This window comes from Herpailurus yagouaroundi, unplaced genomic scaffold (assembly GCF_014898765.1).
Source record: "Herpailurus yagouaroundi ecotype Mexico unplaced genomic scaffold, PumYag 159, whole genome shotgun sequence".
Lineage (NCBI taxonomy): Eukaryota > Metazoa > Chordata > Mammalia > Carnivora > Felidae > Herpailurus > Herpailurus yagouaroundi.
In genome coordinates this window covers 64,101,160-64,121,437 of record NW_024412400.1, presented here as the reverse complement: position 1 = coordinate 64,121,437, position 20,278 = coordinate 64,101,160, and the positions used below count along the sequence as shown (strand labels likewise).

The window sequence follows — 20,278 nt, the reverse complement described above, 5'->3', positions numbered from 1 at the left end:
TGTGCAAACCATAGGGCCACATAGTAATGTGAGAACGTGACTGGCTACTCAAAAGACAGCAATACAAAATTACAGGACCACATACTGGGGAGTATAGGTCACCTCCCCAAGGTAGAATGCAGTGCGTTGTGAAACCGAACACAAGGGGGCGCATCTCTTTTAAGAACCTTGGTCCTTAATCCTAGTCAAGTCTCTATTGGCTCCTGGTCTGTTTTGAAGACAACCCAACAGCTCTACTGAGGTTTGAACATACCTCAAACTCAAATACCAATACCAAGAGGAAAGAAGAGCCGAGTTTCTCAGAACTGGACTGGTCTGAGTTTCTGGACAGGACCGTGACGAAGGAAGGAGGTAGGCATTCACCATTCACCTTCACAACTCCGTAACAGCCTAGTGTGAAGAATGAGCTGGGTCATTTCACTGCTGTTATCTGGGTCGCAGATGTCTCAGGAGTTCCCACCCCAGAAGGCACTGCTGACCCTGCCCAGGCACCCAGTGGCAGTCACTGCCAGAACCTCATCACGGATGGCCGGGGTCCCCTGTGAGCCGACAGGTTAAAGCCGGTAATAAAATACTGCACTTGGGCTCTTCCTTGAGGAGCCAAGTGTGGTTTCGACCATCAACCTGAGCCATAAGTTCGACCCCAAATCTCCTCCCACAACCACGCAGGGCACCCGTTGAATCCGAGTCCCTCACAGGGCCTGACAACTGTCACGTGACAACCACCACGCACCCGATGGCAGGGGCCACAGAACGCGTGGTTTGGCTCTTGTTAACTTCAACTTGGACCCGAGTGCAACCAACATAAAAGTTTGAGGTAGCAAGTTTCCTTGCCTTTAAGTTCACCCTCAGCAATCGGACTCCAAAAAGTGCTCCTCACGCCGGAAGTGCACTAATCCGCAGCACGTGGGGTTGCCAGGGCGCTCTTCACGTGACTGGGCGGGACCTCGTGAACATTGTAGCCAATGGTAGCCCGAGAGGGCGGTGCCTGTGACGCGCCGGGACCTATCCCGGAAGTGGGGCTGTGGTGGGGGCGGGAAAGGGCGGGGAGGCCGGGGTGTGGAAAGTGTGGCGGCCCCGCCCCGTCTCTTGGAACTGCCGGGGCCGCCACCGCTGCCGCCGCCGCAGCTGTAGGGGACCGGCGCCGGTACGCAGGCAAAAGGAGCTCTTTCCCTGCTGAAAGGTGAAGACATGGGGAAAAGCTGGTAGGGCCGGGACCGGAGCGAGGCAGGGCCGGAGAAGGCGACCGGAGCCGAGTCCAAAACTAGGGAAGGAGGAAGGATGGATGGGGGAACGGAGGAGAGCGCGGGACCCGCCAGGGCTCAGGCCCTTGCGGGGCCGGGCCGGGCCGGGCCAAGGATGCCGGCAGGACAAGGGGGCGCCTGAGAGGCCGGGGCGACGGCGCCGCAGGCTGGAGGGCGGGGTGCACGCCTGCTCCCTGGGGGCCAGGTGCTGTGGACCAGGTCCTGTTATCCCCATCCTTGTCGGGGATGTGCGGCCTGGGCTGGGTCCCCCGCAGTGAGGATAAGGGCGGCGGCGGAGGGCCGGGTGGCGCGGCGCGGCGCTGTGCGGGAAGGTCGCCGGTTTCTCCTGCGGTGGGACGACGGGGGCCGAGATTTGCTGCTCCCCGCGCCGGTGAGTGCCCAGGGCGGGTATCCCCCACCCGCTAGGAGCTCATCTGCGACCTCCCTCCCTACCTCCCCACCAATGGATGGAAAAGTTTGTAGAGGCCGGAGTTAGAAGTGCCCCCTATTCTTTTGTGGGTGTTCTATAAATGAAAAAATAATAGATCCATGATGTTTGGTACGTAACCTGTCCGAAATTCCCTGCCTGCGTTCCCGTTGTTAAAAAGCAAACACAAACTTTTTGTGTAGTTCCCTGGGAAAAGCTAGCATCTCCCCAGCCCACCATGGCGGATGAAATTGATTTCACTACTGGAGATGCTGGGGCTTCCAGCACTTACCCAATGCAGTGCTCGGCCCTGCGCAAAAACGGCTTCGTGGTTCTCAAAGGACGACCATGCAAAATAGTGGAGATGTCAACTTCCAAAACTGGAAAGCACGGTCATGCCAAGGTAAGTGCCCTTCCAGGTCTCTCTTTGCGTTGGGGTTTTAATCATTTGAATTACAGTGCGGAACATGAGATTTCCATATTTATAACTTTGTAATAATCACAATTTTTTCTTCCCACAGTTACCCGGTGACCAGCTATTGCTTTGCATCCTGAAATATAGCATTTCCTTTTGGGGCCCTTATAATGTTTCATTTAACTGGGAAATGAAACTTTCCTGAAATCCTAGTGACTTAGAATAATCTATTCAGATGAGAAAACGTGTTCTAACATAACTTCATTTTTCTTATGCATCTTATAATTGAATTACTGGACTATATATGATATTGGGTCTGGATATGTCATGATACTGTTTAGTTTGGTTCACTGCTTCTCAAGTCAATGACCACTACTTTTTTTTTTTTTTTTTAAGAAAAAAAAATAAGATGACCTTGGAAGGAGAAAGAATCTGTCATAATCAGCTTTGGTATTGTGCTCTTGTGTATGTAATGAGTGATATACTTGGCAAAGATTAAACAGGTTTCCTGTTCTCCCTTTTCTGCTAGGTTCACCTTGTTGGAATTGATATTTTCACGGGCAAAAAATATGAAGATATTTGTCCCTCTACTCACAACATGGATGTTCCAAATATTAAGAGAAATGATTATCAAGTGAGTACTAATTTCCTGTAAAATGCTGGTTGTTTCTTAAAGTTGCAAATACATTCTACTGTTAACTGTAATTTAACAAAACCTGGGAGTAGTTTTGTAGGTTTTTCTAACCAAATATTAGGCACCACTTCTCCTAAAAATTGGAAAAATAGTGAGATTTAACACTTGTACCTTATCTATAATTATTGCTAATTTGCTATTTTTTTTAACATTTTGAATTTTTAAAAAGTTGAACATGTCTTATTGTTTCTCAGATCAAGTGACTGCATTTTGTGACTGAATAAGTCCAATGTTTAGTAAAACTGCTCTTTGTTGTAAACTATTTCAAATGTAGGTAACTCCCTCCCTGGTATTTTATTTCTTTTCACTTCTCAAACCTAAGACTTTATGAAGTCTTTGGGATTCATGTTCCACCAACCAAGTTTGTGTATTAATGAATGTGAGTTAGAATTTGGTATTCTTAAATAGGGAAGTCAGCCGAAAGCCATTAATATAAAAGATGAAGTACCTGGCCACTGCATATAGTAAAGAAAATACAAAACTATGTAATTGTTTTATTTACATTCAGTGACCATGCTGTGACCTTTTGTTAAATTATAGGTATAAACTTCCAAGTTTTAGTTCCAATTATATATTTGGATAGGTCATGTGTAATGATAACATTTTGTTGGTTTGGGAGAATTGATGGTAACCAAACCATTGACCTCATAGGATGTGGGAGCTCAGATTAATCATAACTAAAGTCTCTCTTGTAAGTCTTCAATCTCAGTGACAAGCATACCATATACAGAACTCTTTTCTGTTATATTTTACACAGTGAAAAATACAAGTGTGATACCTAGATTTTTTAAATTCATTTTAAACTGACTTCTTGCTATATCTTATATTGTATTACGTAATTTTTAGAGCATGTTACCTTCAGCTGCAATTCCCATATGACTTCCTTTTACTCTTTATTCACACATAATGTAAACATATTTTTACATAGTTTTAATCTAGTAAGTTTTATATTTTCACTTTCCCATTTATAAATATTTTCTAGGTTTCCTTGGAGTCTTTGTAGACATTTGAATTGTCTTATTATAATAATAGCGTATGGGCTTTTTTTTTTTTTTTTTTTTTAATCAGGCAAATTTGGGTTTGGATCTAGTTCTGCCACTTTCTAGCTGGACAACCTTGGACAAATTATACAATCTCTCTGAGACTCAGTCTTCCCATCTACAAAGGAAGGATAATGTGAGGATTAAATGAGAAAATGTATACCGTAATTACCTCATAAGTAGATATGTACCAAAAAGTAGTCCTTTTCTGCTCCCCCTTTTCCTGTATAAAAATTCCATTTAATCATTCCATTATGCTTGGAGCACCTAATTTAGACATGGCTTATAGTGGGTGCTCAATAAACATTTGTTAAATGCATATGTGATTATTCATTGAAGTAAGGATAGTGCAGCTAAGGCTAAGCATAGACTTTTCTTTTGCCAAAAATGGATTTCTGTTTTTTTATCCTTAACATGTGAATGCTTTGAATATTCAATATTCATTATATACATTAATACGCATTCAACATAGAATGCTTTTGCCTTTGAGTGTTTCAGAAAGACAGTATCAGTAATTCATATAATTACTACCATGATCAAATTAGTCAATCATTGGGGCACCTGGGTGATTGACTAATTGTAAAAAATATTGTGCTCTAGGCAAAGGCTCACTTACTTCGTTCCCTTTACCTTAGTCTAGGCCATGCTGTATCCCCAAATAAAACCCAAACCAAATTTTTCCTTTAAGTCTTTTCAGTCGGTTAAGCATCTGACTCTTGATTTCGGCTCAGGTCATGATCTCACCGTCGGGGCTCTGTGCTAATGGCTGGGAGCCTGCCTCGGATTCTCTCCCTCTCTCTCTCTGCCGCTCCCCCATGCACACACGATCTCTCCATCTCTATCTATCTCTCTCCACCCCCCTCAAAAATAAATAAATATTTAAAAAAATTAGTCAATCATGGATTGGAGCTCTAGATTTAACATAAAGGAAAATTTAGTTTGGGTTTTATTTGGGGACACAGCAGGACCCAGACCAGGGTAAGGGGAATGAGGTAAGTGATGCCCTTGCCTAGAGCACAATTTTTTTTTTTTTTAAGTTTATTTTGAGAAAGAGAGAGAGAGAGAATCCCAAGCAGGCTCTGTGATATCAGCACAGAGCCTGACTCAGGGTTTCATCCCATGAACAGTGAGATCATGACCTGAGCCGAAATCAGAAGTGGGACATTTAACCGACTAAGCCACCTAAAAGGAAAAATCAGTAGTTCAAATTTTGTCTTTATTTAAAATTTTGATACTTTGTTCATCATGGAATTTTTGTATTAATTTTAGTTTTAAAATATGTGATCACTGATGAGTTTTTTTGGTGCCACCTTAAATTTTGCACTCAGAACAAGTGCTTCACTTTCCTCATCCTAGTGTCGGCTTTTGGTATGTAGTCTGTACTGGATCATGGATAAGAGAATGACTCATGCCAGATAGGCTGGGTCCGAATCCTTACTTTAACACTTACTAATTACGTGACCTTGGTTGGCTAGTTATTTAACCTCTTGCCTTTTTTTCATTATTTAAAAGTGAAGATAAGAATAGTAAACCTCACGGGAGGTTTAGTTAGTTAATACTTAGAACAGTGCCTTGCATCGTAAGTACTCAGTGATCATACCCCTTTGTTATCAAGTCACCATATAATATTTATTTCTGTTCATTTAAAAAATTTAGCTCTGTGGGCCTTTTCAGTTATATTTATTGTGCTGTGGTGGTCTTCATGCACGTATCCATGCCAAATATGTACAAGGTATGAACCTGGAGTTGGGAGGAAATAGTTTCTATCAAAGACAATATTGGAACAATTGATAAATTTTTATATGGACTATATATTAAATAATATTTTAGCAATATTACATTTCCTAATTAAAAAAAATAAGTTGGTTATATAAGAATTTGTCTTTTTTGGGAAAGAAAAAAAATTTGTCTTTCTTGCTAAAGAATCATGATTTTTGAAACGTACTCAAATGGTTTAGTAAAAAGAAGAAAAGAACAAGAATGTATATTCTATGTATTTTATGTATTCATATATACATAAATGCACATGTGGTTAAATGTTAATGGGTGAATCAAGGGGAAAAATATGGGATTTTGATGTATTATTTTTGTAACTTTACTGTATATCTGAAATTTTAAAAATAATTTGTGTAAGAAGATCAAATAATTTTCATTATTTAATTTTATTTCTCTACAGTTTTATTTTTGAAAATTTTAATTTTATTTCATATAGCAATTTATTTTAATAAGATGTTTAATTTTTTAAAATGTTGTTTTACTAGAGATTTTATAATGTCTATACATATTTTATTTGAAATGCTTTATATTTCATCCCACAGTTTAACTGATGAATTCTTAACTCTTTAAAAATAAAATACCACCATTATATAAATAAATATCAAAGTATCAGTAGTATTATTTGACTTTTATGTTTCAGTCACTAATGGCAGTGGGAACCTTTAATTCTCGAAATAGACAAGTTCTACTTCAGGGAATTGCTAAAAGAGCCAAAATCAAAAAGATCTGCCTTGTAAGCCTGTGGCTATTTAGAATTATATAATAAATGATGTTGGAAAAACTGGACAGCCACATGCAAAAGAATAAAACTAGATTATCTTACACCATATACAAACATTAACTCAAAATTGGTTAAAGACTTGAATATAATTCCTGAAACCACAAAACTAGAAGAAAACATTTGTGGTAAGCTTCTTGACATTGGTCTTGGCATTACATTTTTGGTTCTGACACCGAAAGCAAAGGCAGCAAAAGCAAAAATAAATGAGTGGGACTACATCAAACTAAAATGCTTCTGTACAGCAAAGGAAACCATCAACAAGATGAAAAGGCAACCTACTGAATGGGAGAAAATATTTGCAAATCATATATCTGATAAGGGGTTAATGTCCAAAATATATAAAGAACTCAATAGCAAAAAAAAAAAAAAAAAAAACCCAAGCAATTTGATTAAAAAATGGGCAGAGGATCAAAACAAACTTTTCCAAAGAAGATACACAGATGGCCAACAGGTACCTGAGAAGATATTCGACATCACTAATTAACAGGGAAATTCAAATCAAAACCACAATGAGATATCATTTCATACATGTTAGAATGGTTATTATCAAAAAGACAAAAAGTGACAATTATTGGAAAAGATCTGGAGAAAAAGGAACTTCTTGGACTGTTGGTGGGAATTTAAATTGGTATAGTCACTATATAAAACAGTATGGAGGTTCCTCAAAAAATAAAAGTAGAACTATCATAATGATCCAGCTATACCACTTTTGGGTATGAAAACACTAATTTCAAAAGCTATATGCACCCAGATGTTCATTGCAGCATTGTTTACAGTAGCCAAGATATGGAAACTGCCTAAATGTCCATTAATGGATAAAGGAATAAAGAAGATGTGGTATACATATACAACTGATTACTACTTTGTCATGAAAAAAAGGAAATGTTGACATTTGCAACAACCTGGATGGAACTTGAAGATATTATGCTAAGAGAAATAAGTCAGAGAGAGAAAAATAAATACTGTATGATTTCACTTCTATGTGGAATGTAAAAAACAAATGAACAAAAACAAAACAAAACTTATAGAGCAGATTGGTGGTTGGTTTTTAGAGATGAAGGGGATTGGAGAATGAGTGAAATGGGTAAAGGAGGTCAATTGTATGGTGATGGGTGGTAACTAGACTTATTTTGGTGATCACTTTGTAGTGTATACAACGATTGGTACAATAAAAAAAACTACACTTCTGCCTCAACCTCCTTGTTTCCCACTCCTCTCCCAACTACCTCACAAATGTTTGAGTGATGTAAAGATGAATTAAAAGGATTTGTAGTTGCTTAGAGGATGCTTTTTGTTTTCGAGGTTTTAGACGTGTGCAAAAGCTGAAATCTGATGAGATATCTGTGGGAAGCCATAGCCAGATTTGGTAGTGCCATAGAGAGGAGCTTTGAAATCTACCTCTATGGTAGGTTTGTGTTACAAACAGTAACACAAAGCAGTAAAGGGGAGTAAGGACCAAATCTTCAACTCCTTTTGTGTTTGTCAATGTTAGCATCTGGTATTCCAAACAATTGCCTTTTATAAAATCTGTTAGAAGTCTAGGCACCTGTTGCTGGATGGCAGGATAGTTCTATTTTTGTTTTTTTGAGGAGCCTCCATACTGTTCTCCAGAGTGGAAGTGGCTGTACCAGTTTGCATTCCCCCCAGTAGTCACTTATATGTGGAATTTCAGAAACAAAACAGATATGGGAAGGCAGTGGGGGGGGGAGAGAAGAGACTGAGGACTGATGGAAGGGGGTGGGAGATGGGCTGGATGGGTGAAGGGCATCAAGGAGGGCACTTGTGATGAGCACTGTGTGTTGTATTTAAGTGATAAATCACTGAATTCTACTGAAACCAGTACTACACTATACATTAACTAAAATTTAAATAAACTTAAAGAAATCTAGACATACTGTATATGCTTCTAGAATAAATAAGTACAGCCTGGCTATTTCATCATTCCTGTAATAAAAAAAAAATCAGGAATATCAAAACTGTGTCTGTAGGTTAGACTGGGTTTGTTTCATTAATGTCATCAACAAGCAAATGTTTGTCTTTAAAAAAAATCTAACGTTAATAGTAAACTGGACACCAAAAGTTTTCTACAGAATTTTGTTCATAATCAAATTATAAAACACATTGTAATCATGGAAAACTAAAATTAACTTTATGCCCATTAATAGGAAAATAGTTAAATCAGTTACAATCTATTTATGCAGCTGTGAAGTAGTTAAAGAGACTGAGGTAGGCCTATAGTTTCCAATTTGGAAAGATTTCTAAGACATACTGTTAAGTGAAAACAACTTGCTGAAAAATACCTGTAATATCCCATTTATGTTTTTTTGACACAAAAAGTGACATTGATTCAAAGAAAAGAAAAAAACCTGACAAGATGTCTATCCCATGGCTCCCTTCCCTCCCCACTCCTGCTCCTCTTCAGCTCCCAGGGCCTGAATCCTGGATAGGGCTAGGTAACAGGACAGCCCTTCAGATGAGGTCAGCAACATTGACGAGCATCTCCTCAATTGAGGATCTGTGGAAGGTCTCGGTATCTCAAAGAGTCCTCCTGTCTTCTTCTGTCACCATGTTAAGGGCCACACCCTTATGGCCAAATCGTCCACCAGGACCAACTCTATGGATAGTTTCCCCTGTTGGTGGGAAGGTCATAGTTGATGACTAAAGAAACCTGATGCGTATCAATGCCTCTGGTCTAGGTCAAGGGCTTAAGAAGACGCAACCTATCCAGAAAGGGTTGAAGTATACGTGTAGGCAGCCAAAGGCAGGCAAAGGAAACAAACATCCCCTTCCCTCCAACAACCTAAGACATGTCAGATTTTTTTCCAAGTTACTAATTTCCTGAAGAGGGACATGAGCAGACCCCATGTAGACAGAATCACCTTGGATTCTCATTTATTTTTTCTAAAGCAACTATATTTGTACTGTGCACATACACATAAATGCTTCAGGGCATACTAGAGAGAGAGAGAGAGTTGGGGGAACGTGGTGTGCAGGAAGGAGTGAACTTATACTTTTAGTCTATACATCTTTTATGGTTTTGTATGTTTAGCATTATTTAAGCTCAGAATATATTAACGTATTACTGTGTACTTGTACAAATTAATGTGGATTGCAACTTAACTATGTAAATATTACAAAGTGATATAATCTAATCACTGCAAATGATATAATTTCTTTTAATAGCTGATATGTATTCAGGATGGTTACTTATCCCTGCTGACAGAAACCGGTGAAGTTCGTGAGGATCTTAAGCTGCCAGAAGGTGAACTAGGTAAAGAAATAGAAGGAAAATACAATGCAGGTGAAGATGTACAGGTAAAGACCTAAGGGGAGATTGCTTTTTATAAGAACTGTGGCATAAACTAGTTAGCAAAAAATGGCAAATATGAAATGTAGTTTTTAAATACTGCTCTATGAGACGGTTTTCCCCTGATACCCCGAGAGGTCCATTACCAAAGAAAGTATCAAAGTTCACTTTTTGCTAAGCAGACATTGCCAACCCCAAATTTGTTTTGAAGACCAGCACCTGAGCTATGAAAGATAAGAAAAGATGGTATGGGAACACTAAAGCGTGAAGGCGATATACTCTTTGTCTTTGCTATGACTCTCAGAAGTATGACATCTGATAAGCATTGAGACATTCATAGCTCTTACTCTTCCTGTTTCCTGGAAGTCACCTTAAAAACCACAGTTTGAGAAATTTTACTTTGGAAAACTATAAAGAAAGTAGGTTATCTGGTCTTGGAATACCTCTTTCCAAAGTCAGCATGTATGAAATATCCACAAATATCCAGTATATAATAACATATCTTATGCACGTATTGCCTTCTGAATAACTTTTTGCCTGCATTTTTCCCTTCTAGGTGTCTGTTATGTGTGCAATGAGTGAAGAATATGCTGTAGCCATAAAGCCCTGCAAATAAATGGGAGCATCAGGCACGAGCAAAATGTTAGGTCTGGATCAACCACAGATCTAAAGTTTGGGTCTAAGTTGTCACCAAAGCTATGGCCTTCATAAGCCACCTCATTTTTTTTAAATTGTTTTGAAATTGTACTCAGTTTTGTAGGCAATTGGTAATTTAAAATCATCAAGTTTGTAATTCTTTTTTTTTTTTTTTTTATGTTGTAGGTGTCTTTCCTATAACTTTCCTGTGGTTTTCAGTGAGTACAAGAAATAGATAAGATGGCTTCAGCAGATATGATTTGTCTGAGCAAATCATTCCTGAATTTTAGTTGATAGATAAACCAGGGCTTAAAATCAGACAATGTAGCATCTAGTGGTGTCAAAGTACCACATTTAAGTTGAATTGTTCTGCATTAATTTCAGACCTAATATAGAATGAGTTGATTATGGATTGGAATTGTCACAGTTTCAGCCTGTGTGTGGCAAGCACAAATCCTTAACCAAAAATCATGTTATCAAAAAGGGTCAGTTTTCTTAGTAGGCATGTGCAGCCACCTGTATTACCTCAGTCATACTTTCCTTTGCCAAATTGTTGCAAGACTAAACATAACCTTATATGTAGTGATTTTGCTACCTGCTCATAGTTGACAGACATTGAACTATAGGTTGACGGTTATTAGCAAGTCAGATTACCAAGGACGAGTCTACAGGGGACAGTGGCAAAGGGGATTGGTTAGGTTTTTACTTGAGGCCTGTGTAACTGGCATAAAAATAGAAAGTTTCTTTCTAGTTATGTTTTTGCTTTTTGTTCTCTCTCTGTATTTAAAGGAGTGACCTGCTTTATAGGATGCTATGCAGCGCTCTTTATCAATATGTTGAATAAATTGTTGGTATTTATAGTAGTCCCTCCTTTCCAACCATTTTTAAGTACACTTTTGGGCATTAAAATATTTAGTTGTCCAGCAAAACTGGATATTCTTTAAATTGATTTGGAATATTTGTTAAATTTATGTACACTTTTTCTAAAGTGAATTGAAAGTGCATCATGGAGCAAGAGTTACTTTCTGTGATGATTATTTTTCTTACTTTGAGAAGTACATATATTTTTTTCTGATTGTTATGTACTTAATTCGGTTACCAGTGTGAAACATAACTAGGAAAGAATTCTAAAAACTGAATAATTTTAAAAAGTGTTTTAGGTGACTCAGCTACATTTCTCTTCGTATATCTTATTTCCAGGATTCTAGACACTGTCACAGGGTTTGCAAGGACCTTTGACTTAAAAACAATCATTATATTGAAATTAAACTTAGAACAAAATCACTACTTCAGTAATCATTGTCTAAGACTGATTATGAGACCTTTCTCATCATGCCTTGACCTCTGAAAGACCTTTGTTCCTATCATCTGGAGGAAAACATATATGATGCTGTAACCGATCTAATCAGTAACTAAAAATAGCATTAGGCACTTGATCTTAGCCAAAAGGCCGAGAAGCGATACTGAAAATAGTATTAGGAACAGAAGATCCCAAAGGTTTAGTTACTTAATTTGTGCACATTTTAAAATCTTATATAGGCCTCAGCAAACCCATTTGGAGAAGAAAACAGGATACTTAAGAGAAATGCAAGGAGAATTCTAAAGCACAAGAAATATAGAGGTTATAGTTAACCATTTTAGCATAACATCTTAGCTTTTGCCCATCTGAAGCACAATTAGGAATTAGGCTAAATTCTTTCCAGTATTCCATCTACGTATCTACTTCATACTGCTCTAGTGTTTTAGTTGTCTGTTCTGTGCGTTTTACTTGTTACTGGTTGGCATTGTTATCCACAGGAATTCCAGGAAGTTCTCAATCTGTGCTGCTTGCTGGTCACTCACATGACCCCAGTTAACCATACTAGTGTTCTGGTTTACTGTTAATTCTGGATTAGCATGCCCTTGTTGTTCCTAACTTGTCAAACTTCACATAAATACATTTCAATTGTGAGGTAAGCATATGTGAATTATAATGCATCTCTATCTTCATACCTTGAATGGCAAAAGCTATTTATGCATAAATATTTTAAGTACCATAATGAAATGTAAATACTCTTCTGATATATAAGTATAAGTATAGATTTTAAAGATATGGGACTGTTTATTTTCACATAAGTCAGTACATGTTTCTCTAGAACAAAATATTTCATTTAGTAAAGCTTTATAAATTGTATTAAAAGGAAGCAGGTAAACGTATTTTTTAACATAGAACAGCAGTAACTTCATTCTTTTTGACATCAGAAATATTAAAAGTTGATTCCTAGTATTTGTTGTACTTTTTTGTAGCAAATGTTAAATATCACAGGTTACCATGTATAGAGTGTAGACTGTCATGTTGATAGATTATACGATGATACACCATTTTTGTCGGCAGGCATTTCACCAATTTGTATACAATATTAACACGTGGAATATTTGTTTCTTTCTAGAGCAACATATTTTATTTCTACTGTGAAGACTTTGTTATACCTTATTTGCTACTACAAAGTTGAATACCCTCTGAAATAGATCAAATCATTGCTACTTTGACTTAGCATTTGCGTCATAAACATAATTATGATGTGTCATTCTCCCCTCCAAGGGCTGTCTGTCACTTGAAATTGTTGCTAACCAAGCTCTTGAATCCGTTACCATTTATGGTACAAAATTCTGTACCAATGCTTTATAACAATTACCAAAACTCTCCTGCAGCCGGAGCATGATACCTTTAATAGGAGATGCTATAATAAAATGTTTAGGCTATAAAATTTGGGGACACAATTTTTCATTATAGCACAATGTGGAGTGTGTGCATATGCACACCCAGCTTTGTATGTTTGTTCTTTTTACAAAGTCCTTTCAACTCTTAAAAGTACTGTAGTCTGGTAGTGCCTCAAATGTTGTGACTTTTTTTTTTAATTTACAACTTTTCCAGAATTTGTTTTTGTAACTTTAAAGTCTCTCAATTAGATTATTTCTAGTTGAGCTGTAATTTGAATGCATTGTTCTCAGGGCTGTTTGTGCTAAGAGCTGAAGTTGCATTATTTTAAAGCTGCCTAAAAGTATATTGCCAAATTTTCCCAAATTGTAATACCATGATAACATGCAAATAAAAATCCGTAACATCAAAATACTTAACCTAAGTATTAAAACAAAATGGGAACATTGATAACATCTATACTGAAATCTTGCCATATAGTTTTCATTGTGGAATAGACTTTGGTAGTCTTATCTTAGAACCCAAACCTTAATGATCTATCTGAAAGCATTTCTTTGGCATGGACCCCAAAGATAGTTTTTAGAGCCAGACAAATAGGTAGTGGTTCTCAAACATATCTAGGGACAACAGATCAAAAATTCATAATGCTCTTTGGGTACATGAAAATGTTTACATACTGAATTCTATAATATGAACCACAAACAAATTTACTATGAGAAAATATGGCTCTTAAGCAGTATAAGAGCAAACTCTGAGCATATTTCCATAAACCGTATGTTATATTGAACTGATCAACAGTTGAAAATTTTCTAACTTTACTTAGGCATAATATTTTATAGTTTTTAAGCCTTTTTTTCTCCTAGCATTCAGACAAGTAATAGACAACAAAGGCTTATGAAAAATTTATTGTGGAAAATCTTAAAATTGAGAAAATTCAATCTATTAACTTTAATCTATTAAATTTGTTTTCTCTGAACTGGATATATGGCATCATTATTTGATTTTAGCGGGAACATTTGGATTTAGCTTATGGAACACAGATGTTCTGTGAGAACATGACTTGAAGTCACTATATAATTTAATGTTTCTCCATTAAGTATACATCTGAACATCAACTTAACTACCAAGTGAGGTCAAGTGCCTGAAAAGTGCTATCTACATCTAATTAGCATGTTTTCCTTGTGTGAAAGAGGCATCTTATAGCAATGCATATCGAGCTTTCTTTCACCTGCTAGAAACATACTTGTTGCCAAACTTTACCAACCACTACTATTCCTCTCGCCTTAGAATTGGATGAAACCTACTTTACAATTGAGAGAGAGGTTATTTTATTTATATGAAGTCCCTAAAACTATTTCTTGGTATTGGTAGACTTAGGTTCATCTTAGTTCATGATTGTATTTTTTAAAAACTCTGGACACCAAACTATATTCAGTGATGACTGTACAGCTTGTCATAAGTCATAATTGTGATCTTTCTTGAAAGGAATTCTTTATTATGGTTAATACCTACTATAAATGAGCACTCTTGTGCTTGTTACAAAATACAATGCCCATTACTAGTTCTATGCTAGTATAATGAAAATGGCTAGTTCCATATTATCATGTACTTGTGTTCTCCTCTCCAAAAAGGAAATAGTTGAAATGGCATTGTCTAATCCAGTGGCACTTTATTAGTAATACATTTTTATTTGTCTTAGGTACAGGAGAATTCTTGCTTTTATCTACAGAGACTCATGTTTTCGCTAAAACTTTAAAATTATAAGATATGTAGTATGAGTATTATAATTGTGTATTTTACATCTCAAAAATGGGTAAAATTCAAATGTCTTTGGGTATACTAAATTATTAAAATCCTTTACATTGTAGATGATATACATCAATTATAACTTTTTGTTACATTAAAATATATTTGTCTGGTAACTTCATCAGCTATATTAAATAAACATAAAGTTAACTTAACAGCCTGCCCTATTCTTGTACATATACATTCCTAAAACCATTTTTATGCTAGAAAATAGTATGGGGACGCCTGGGTGGCTCAGTCGGTTAAGCTTCTGACTTCGGCTCAGGTCATGATCTTATGATTCGTGGGTTCAAGCCCCGCGTCAGGCTCTGTGCCCAGAGCTCGGAGCCTGGAGCCTGCTCCGGATTCTGTGTCTCCCTCTCTCTGCCCCTCCCCTGCTTGTGCTCTGTCTCTTTCTCTCTCAAAAATAAATAAACATTCAAAAACTTTTTTAGAAAATAAAAGAAAATAGTATGTATTTATGAGTTGATCACTGTTAAAAGAAAATCTAACTTATTTTTACTGTGTTTTTATATTCTGGATCCTTACTAGACAGTACTCTAGCTTTATGGCTGGGAATGGTAATTTTTACGTTTTAGTTCCAGATTTAGGTATAGTTTTGTTTTCATTTTAAAATTTTTAATAGTTTTAAAATATGTAAAATAGCCCCATGGTTCAAAATTCTGTAATTACAAGAGTAAAAACATCTTTCCATCCTCATCCTTTTCCTTGCATTCTTCCAGAGATCTTTAATGCAAGGGCAATTAATGGTTCCTCCCCTACCCCTGACCTTCCCAGTGTCTGAGGTGTTCCTTCCCTACCAGCATTGCTGTTCTCTTTCCCCAGTGATGTGAATGGTGTGATGAGTCCCTGAAACAAACCCTTCATCCTTTTTCCAATTCTGTGTGTAATCAACACCATGTGGACATTTTCATCCCTAGATGGCTCAACCCTTTTTTCCTTTTACACACTGTACCATTCTAGAACACCTCTCACTCCCTGACATTTGAGCCATGCCAGGACTACCATGGCAGTTGTGACCTCGTATCCATAACTAGTATTGCTGATATCCATAAACTTCCAAAATCAGCAAGATAATTGTGCAGTAAGAGAAGCACCAGTTTAGAGTCTTCCAGCTCTCAGCCCCACTCTTTTATTGCCATTTGCAAATACCAGTAGCCTAGGCTCCCAGAGGGAGGCATGGGAGGGGGAAAAAGCATGAAAAGACTAATTATTTGTTATGTGTCAGCCTATCTTAATCCCTCCTCCATCCCCAACCTTTTAATTAAACATTCTATCCAAATAGGAGGTGTCCTGTGGAATTGCCACATTTAGAACTCAGGCTGCCTATCTAAAGTATGTGTTCCACTGGGAATTTAAAACATCTACAGGCAGGGGAGCCTGGGTGGCTCAGTCAGTTAAGCATACGATTCTTGGTTTAGGCTCAGGTCATGATCTCACGGTTCATGAGATCCAGCCTCAAACCCCATGTCAGGCTCTGCACTGACAGTGTGGAGCCTGCTTGGGATACTCTCTCTGCTCCTTCCCCGTTCACACTCTTTCTCTCTCCCAAAAGAAATAAACATTAAAAATAAACAAAAATAACATCTACAGGCATACCTCAGATTGCAGGTTTGGTTCCAGACCACTGCAAGAAAGTGAATATTGAAACAAAGTGGGTCAGGTGAATTTTTTTGTTTCCTAGTGCATAGAAAAGTTACATTTACGCTATATACTGTAGTCTATTAAATGTGCAGTCACATATGTCTAAAAAGATAATGTACACACACGAATTAAAAAATATTGCAAAATGGGCTATGTGGGTGACTCAGTTAAGCGTCCGGCTTCCGACTTCCGGTCAGGTCATGATCTCCTGGTCCATGAGTTCGAGCCCTGTGTCGGGCTCTGTGCTGACAACTCAGAGCCCGGAGCCTGCTTCAGATTCTGTGTCTCCCTCTCTCTCTGCCCCTCACCGCTCATGCTCTCTGTCTCTCAAAAATAAATAAACATTAAAAAAATACTGCAAAAAAATGCTAACCCTCATCTGAGTTGTCAGCAAGTCAATCTTTTTGTTGGTAGATGTTTTTCTCTTGATGTTGATGACTACTGACTGGTCAGGGTGGTGGTTGCTGGAGGTTCGGAGGCTATGGCAATTTCTTAAAATAAGGCAACAATGAAATTTGCTGCATCACTTACTTATTCCTTTCATAAGCTATTTCCCTGTAGCATGTGATGCTGCTTGATAATATTTTACCCACAATAGAACTTCTTTCAAAATGGGAATCAATCCTCTCAAACCTCGAACCTCGCTGTTGCTGTATTGACTATGTTCTATTCTAAATCCTTTGTTGCCATTTCAGCGATTTTTCACAGCATCTTCACAAGCAGTAGATTCCATCTCAGGAAACCCACTTTCCTTGCTCATCCATAAGAAGCAACCGCTGATCCATTAAAGTTTTGTGAAATTTCAGTAATCCAAATATAATAATAATGAAGAAGTGTGAAGTATTTGTGAGAATTACCAAAGGACACAGAGATATGAAGTAAGGAAATGGTGTTGGAAAAAAAAATGGTGCCGACAGGCTTGCTGGACTCAGGGTTGCCATAACCTTCAATTTGTTAAAAAGCAAAAAATGCGGTATCTGTGAAGTGCAATAAAGCTAAGCACAAGATGAGGTGTGTTTATGTTCCCATGATACATTCAGCAGGATCAGTTACAACCACTGGGTGTATACTGGCAGAAAAGGACTCACCTACAAGGTCGTATCAATCTGTTGTCCAATTTGAGAGTTATTTCTGGATCCAGTAAAATAATTTTTGGCCACACCATGGGCACATCCCAGCATCACAATGACTTGTGCCCCAGCATTTGCAAGGGCCAGAAAAGCATGGCAACCTTGGTTGCCGTCAGATCCCTAACCAGATTCTAATTGGGAGAACGGAGGCTCACCTACCCAACACTGATAGCCTGTCTGCTCTTTTTTGTTCACGATTATGTGTGTGAATTTCACTTAAAATTGCTGTCACTCTAGTTCATTTTAATTGCTGTGCAATCAATAAAGTAAATCTTTTGGGGATTTTATGTACATATCACTAACACTCTGATATTAGAGAATATACCTTTCTTTCAAAGGCAAATGGAACTTTTGGGGAAAAAAAGAATATTTAGGGCACAAAGAAAACGGTAGTTTCTTTAAGGTAGAAATATTTAAAATAGCATTCTGATACCAATCCCAAGTGAAATTAAAATTGAAATTTAAGAAAACCTTTCTACCTGCAAATTTAAAAACCTGTTACATAATACTATGTTGAAAGGGAACTACAACAGAAGCAATTCCTGAAAGATGATGAAGAAAATGTATGTAAAGCTGTAGAAAACAAATTGTAGCCTTAACATCTATATCAATAAAAATGAAAGCACGAACATAAGTGAAATTAAAGTCCTAAATCAAACTAGAAAAATAACAGAAAAATAAACTAAAAGCACAAGGGAAGAAATGATCGAGATAAAAGCAAAAATTAGGTGAATAGAAAACACATTAAAAAATAAAATTCTGGGGGTGCCTGGGTGGCTCAGTGGGTTAGGCGTCTGACTTCAGCTCAGGTCATGATCTCATGGCCTGGCTTCTGAGTTTGAGCCCCGCGTCGGGCTATGTGCTGACAGCTCAGAGCCTGGAGCCTGCTTCGGATTCTATGTCTCCTCTCCCTGCCCCTCCTCTGCTTGCACTCTGTTTCTCTCTCTCTTAAAAAATAAATAAACATTAAAAAGAAAACTATTCTTGGGGCGCCTGGGTGGCTTCATCGGTTAAGCATCCGACTTTGGCTCAGGTCATGGTCTTGCAGTTCGTGGGTTCGAGCCCCACATTGGGCTCTGTGCTGACAGCTCAGGGCCTGGAGCCTGCCTCAGATTCTGTGTCTCCCTCTCTCTCGGCCCCTTTCCCACTCACATTCCATCTCTCTCTCAAAAAAAAAATATTTTTTAAAAATTAAAAAATAAATAAAATTGGGGTTCTTCAAAAAATTAACAAAACAACAAACCATTGGCCAATTTTTTTTAAGGTAAAGGAAGAAAACACAAGTATAGAAAGTGAGAAATAATAGGAATGACTAATAATGGAAAGGAAAGAAAAGTAAAACAAGAAAGTCTATGCAAATAAATTTGAAAACCTAAATGATATAATTTCTTAGGAAAATATGGTTATTAGAATCAGCTTCAGTAGAAATAGAGAGCCTAGGGGCGCCTGGGTGGCTCAGTTGGTTGAGCGTCTGACTTTGGCTCAGGTCACGATCTCATGGTCTGTGAGTTCAAGCCCCGCGTCGGGCTCTGTGCTGACAGCTCAGCGCCTGGAGCCTGCTTTGGATTCTTTGTCTCCCTCTCTCTCTGCCCCTCCCCCACTCACACGCTCTGTCTCTCTCTCCTTCAAAAATAAACATTAAAAAAAATTAAAAAAAAAATAGCCTAAACAGGACAAATTTAATAAATGAGAAAGTTATAAAGAAAACATCCCACAAAGATTTTAAATTTTTTTTCAATGTTTATTTATTTTTGAGAGACACAGTGAGAGTGGGGAAGGTGCAGAGACATGGAGGCAAAGAATCTGAAGCAGGCTCCAGCCTCTGAGATGTCAGCACGGAACCTGATGCAGCCCTGGAACTCACAAACTGTGAGATCATGACCTGAGCCGAAGTCAGACACTCAACCAACTGAGCCACCCAGGTGCCCCCCGCCCCCGCCCGACAAAGATTTATAGATGTAGATATAGATGGAGAGAAAGAGGACAAACAAATGATAAATGGAGCAAAATGTCAATAATAAGTAAAAATCCGCATAAAGGATATATAGACACATATAGGTATTTATATAGCCTTTGTCCGGATTTTTATGCATTTATATTTATATGTGTGTATGTGTGTGTGTGCTTTCTTTGAACTATTTTTGTAACTTTTACAATTTTAGGTACAGTAATTTTTTCTAAAAGAAGTTTTTTAATTCAAAAAGCATGTATAGTACCATCCAATTTTTATACATGAATGTAATTACTTGTGTAATCTAAATTATTTATATTTATTCATACATATTCACAAACATGCATGCCCCCAATGCATTAAAAAGCTATTTCTAAGCAAGTAGGATTTTAGATATTTTTATGCATTCTCTTTTTTGTTTCTCTGTATTTCTTTTCATGAGAATTTCTTTTGACCTAAGATAATAATTTTTTTTAATTTAAAAAGTTCCTTAAAGCATTGCTTATAATGGTGCAAAGGTGGAAATAAATTTAAATGGGCAATAATTTGAATGACCAAGCTAAAAATAACAAGACAAAAATTACAGAAAATAATCAATGAAAAAAGATACTCTCTTTTTAAAATTTGATCAATTATTCAGAATTCCTACAGCACTAACAAGAAAATCTTACTTCTGAAATTACAGTTGTTAGAAATAATAAAAGTAAATAACCATTTAAGGTTTTCCTA

At 37.5% G+C, this 20,278-nt stretch overlaps 1 protein-coding gene and 1 non-coding gene across 4 annotated transcripts; one reads left to right on the top strand and one right to left on the bottom strand.

Annotated features, from left to right (window-relative positions):
* The first annotated feature begins 1,051 nt into the window (after positions 1-1,051).
* EIF5A2 (eukaryotic translation initiation factor 5A2) lies at positions 1,052-14,979 on the top strand. Of its 3 annotated transcripts, none has more exons than XM_040480733.1 (5): positions 1,052-1,183; positions 1,875-2,074; positions 2,616-2,720; positions 9,561-9,692; positions 10,241-14,979. In XM_040480733.1, exons 2-5 carry the CDS (start codon positions 1,910-1,912, stop codon positions 10,298-10,300), a joined length of 462 nt encoding a protein of 153 aa, XP_040336667.1. In that variant the 5' UTR covers positions 1,052-1,183; positions 1,875-1,909; the 3' UTR covers positions 10,301-14,979. The 3 variants fall into 3 exon arrangements, with proteins under 3 accessions (XP_040336667.1, XP_040336666.1, XP_040336665.1); XM_040480732.1 differs by lacking the exon at positions 1,052-1,183 and adding an exon at positions 1,461-1,635 and having other exon boundaries at positions 9,561-9,648; XM_040480731.1 differs by lacking the exon at positions 1,052-1,183 and adding an exon at positions 1,615-1,635.
* On the bottom strand, positions 9,121-9,263 carry LOC121034265 (small nucleolar RNA SNORA67). Its single transcript, XR_005792346.1, has one exon. It is a non-coding gene; the product is annotated as a small nucleolar RNA SNORA67 (small nucleolar RNA).
* Positions 14,980-20,278: the final 5,299 nt, after the last annotated feature.

Coding starts and splice junctions, on each gene's coding strand:
- EIF5A2 (XM_040480732.1), top strand. CDS start 1,491: ATGTGCGGCCTGGGCTGGGTCCCCCGCAGTGAGGATAAGGGCGGCGGC. Junction 2,075..2,615: donor GAAAGCACGGTCATGCCAAG/GTAAGTGCCCTT, acceptor CTTTTCTGCTAG/GTTCACCTTGTTGGAATTGA. Junction 9,649..10,240: donor GCTGCCAGAAGGTGAACTAG/GTAAAGAAATAG, acceptor TTTCCCTTCTAG/GTGTCTGTTATGTGTGCAAT.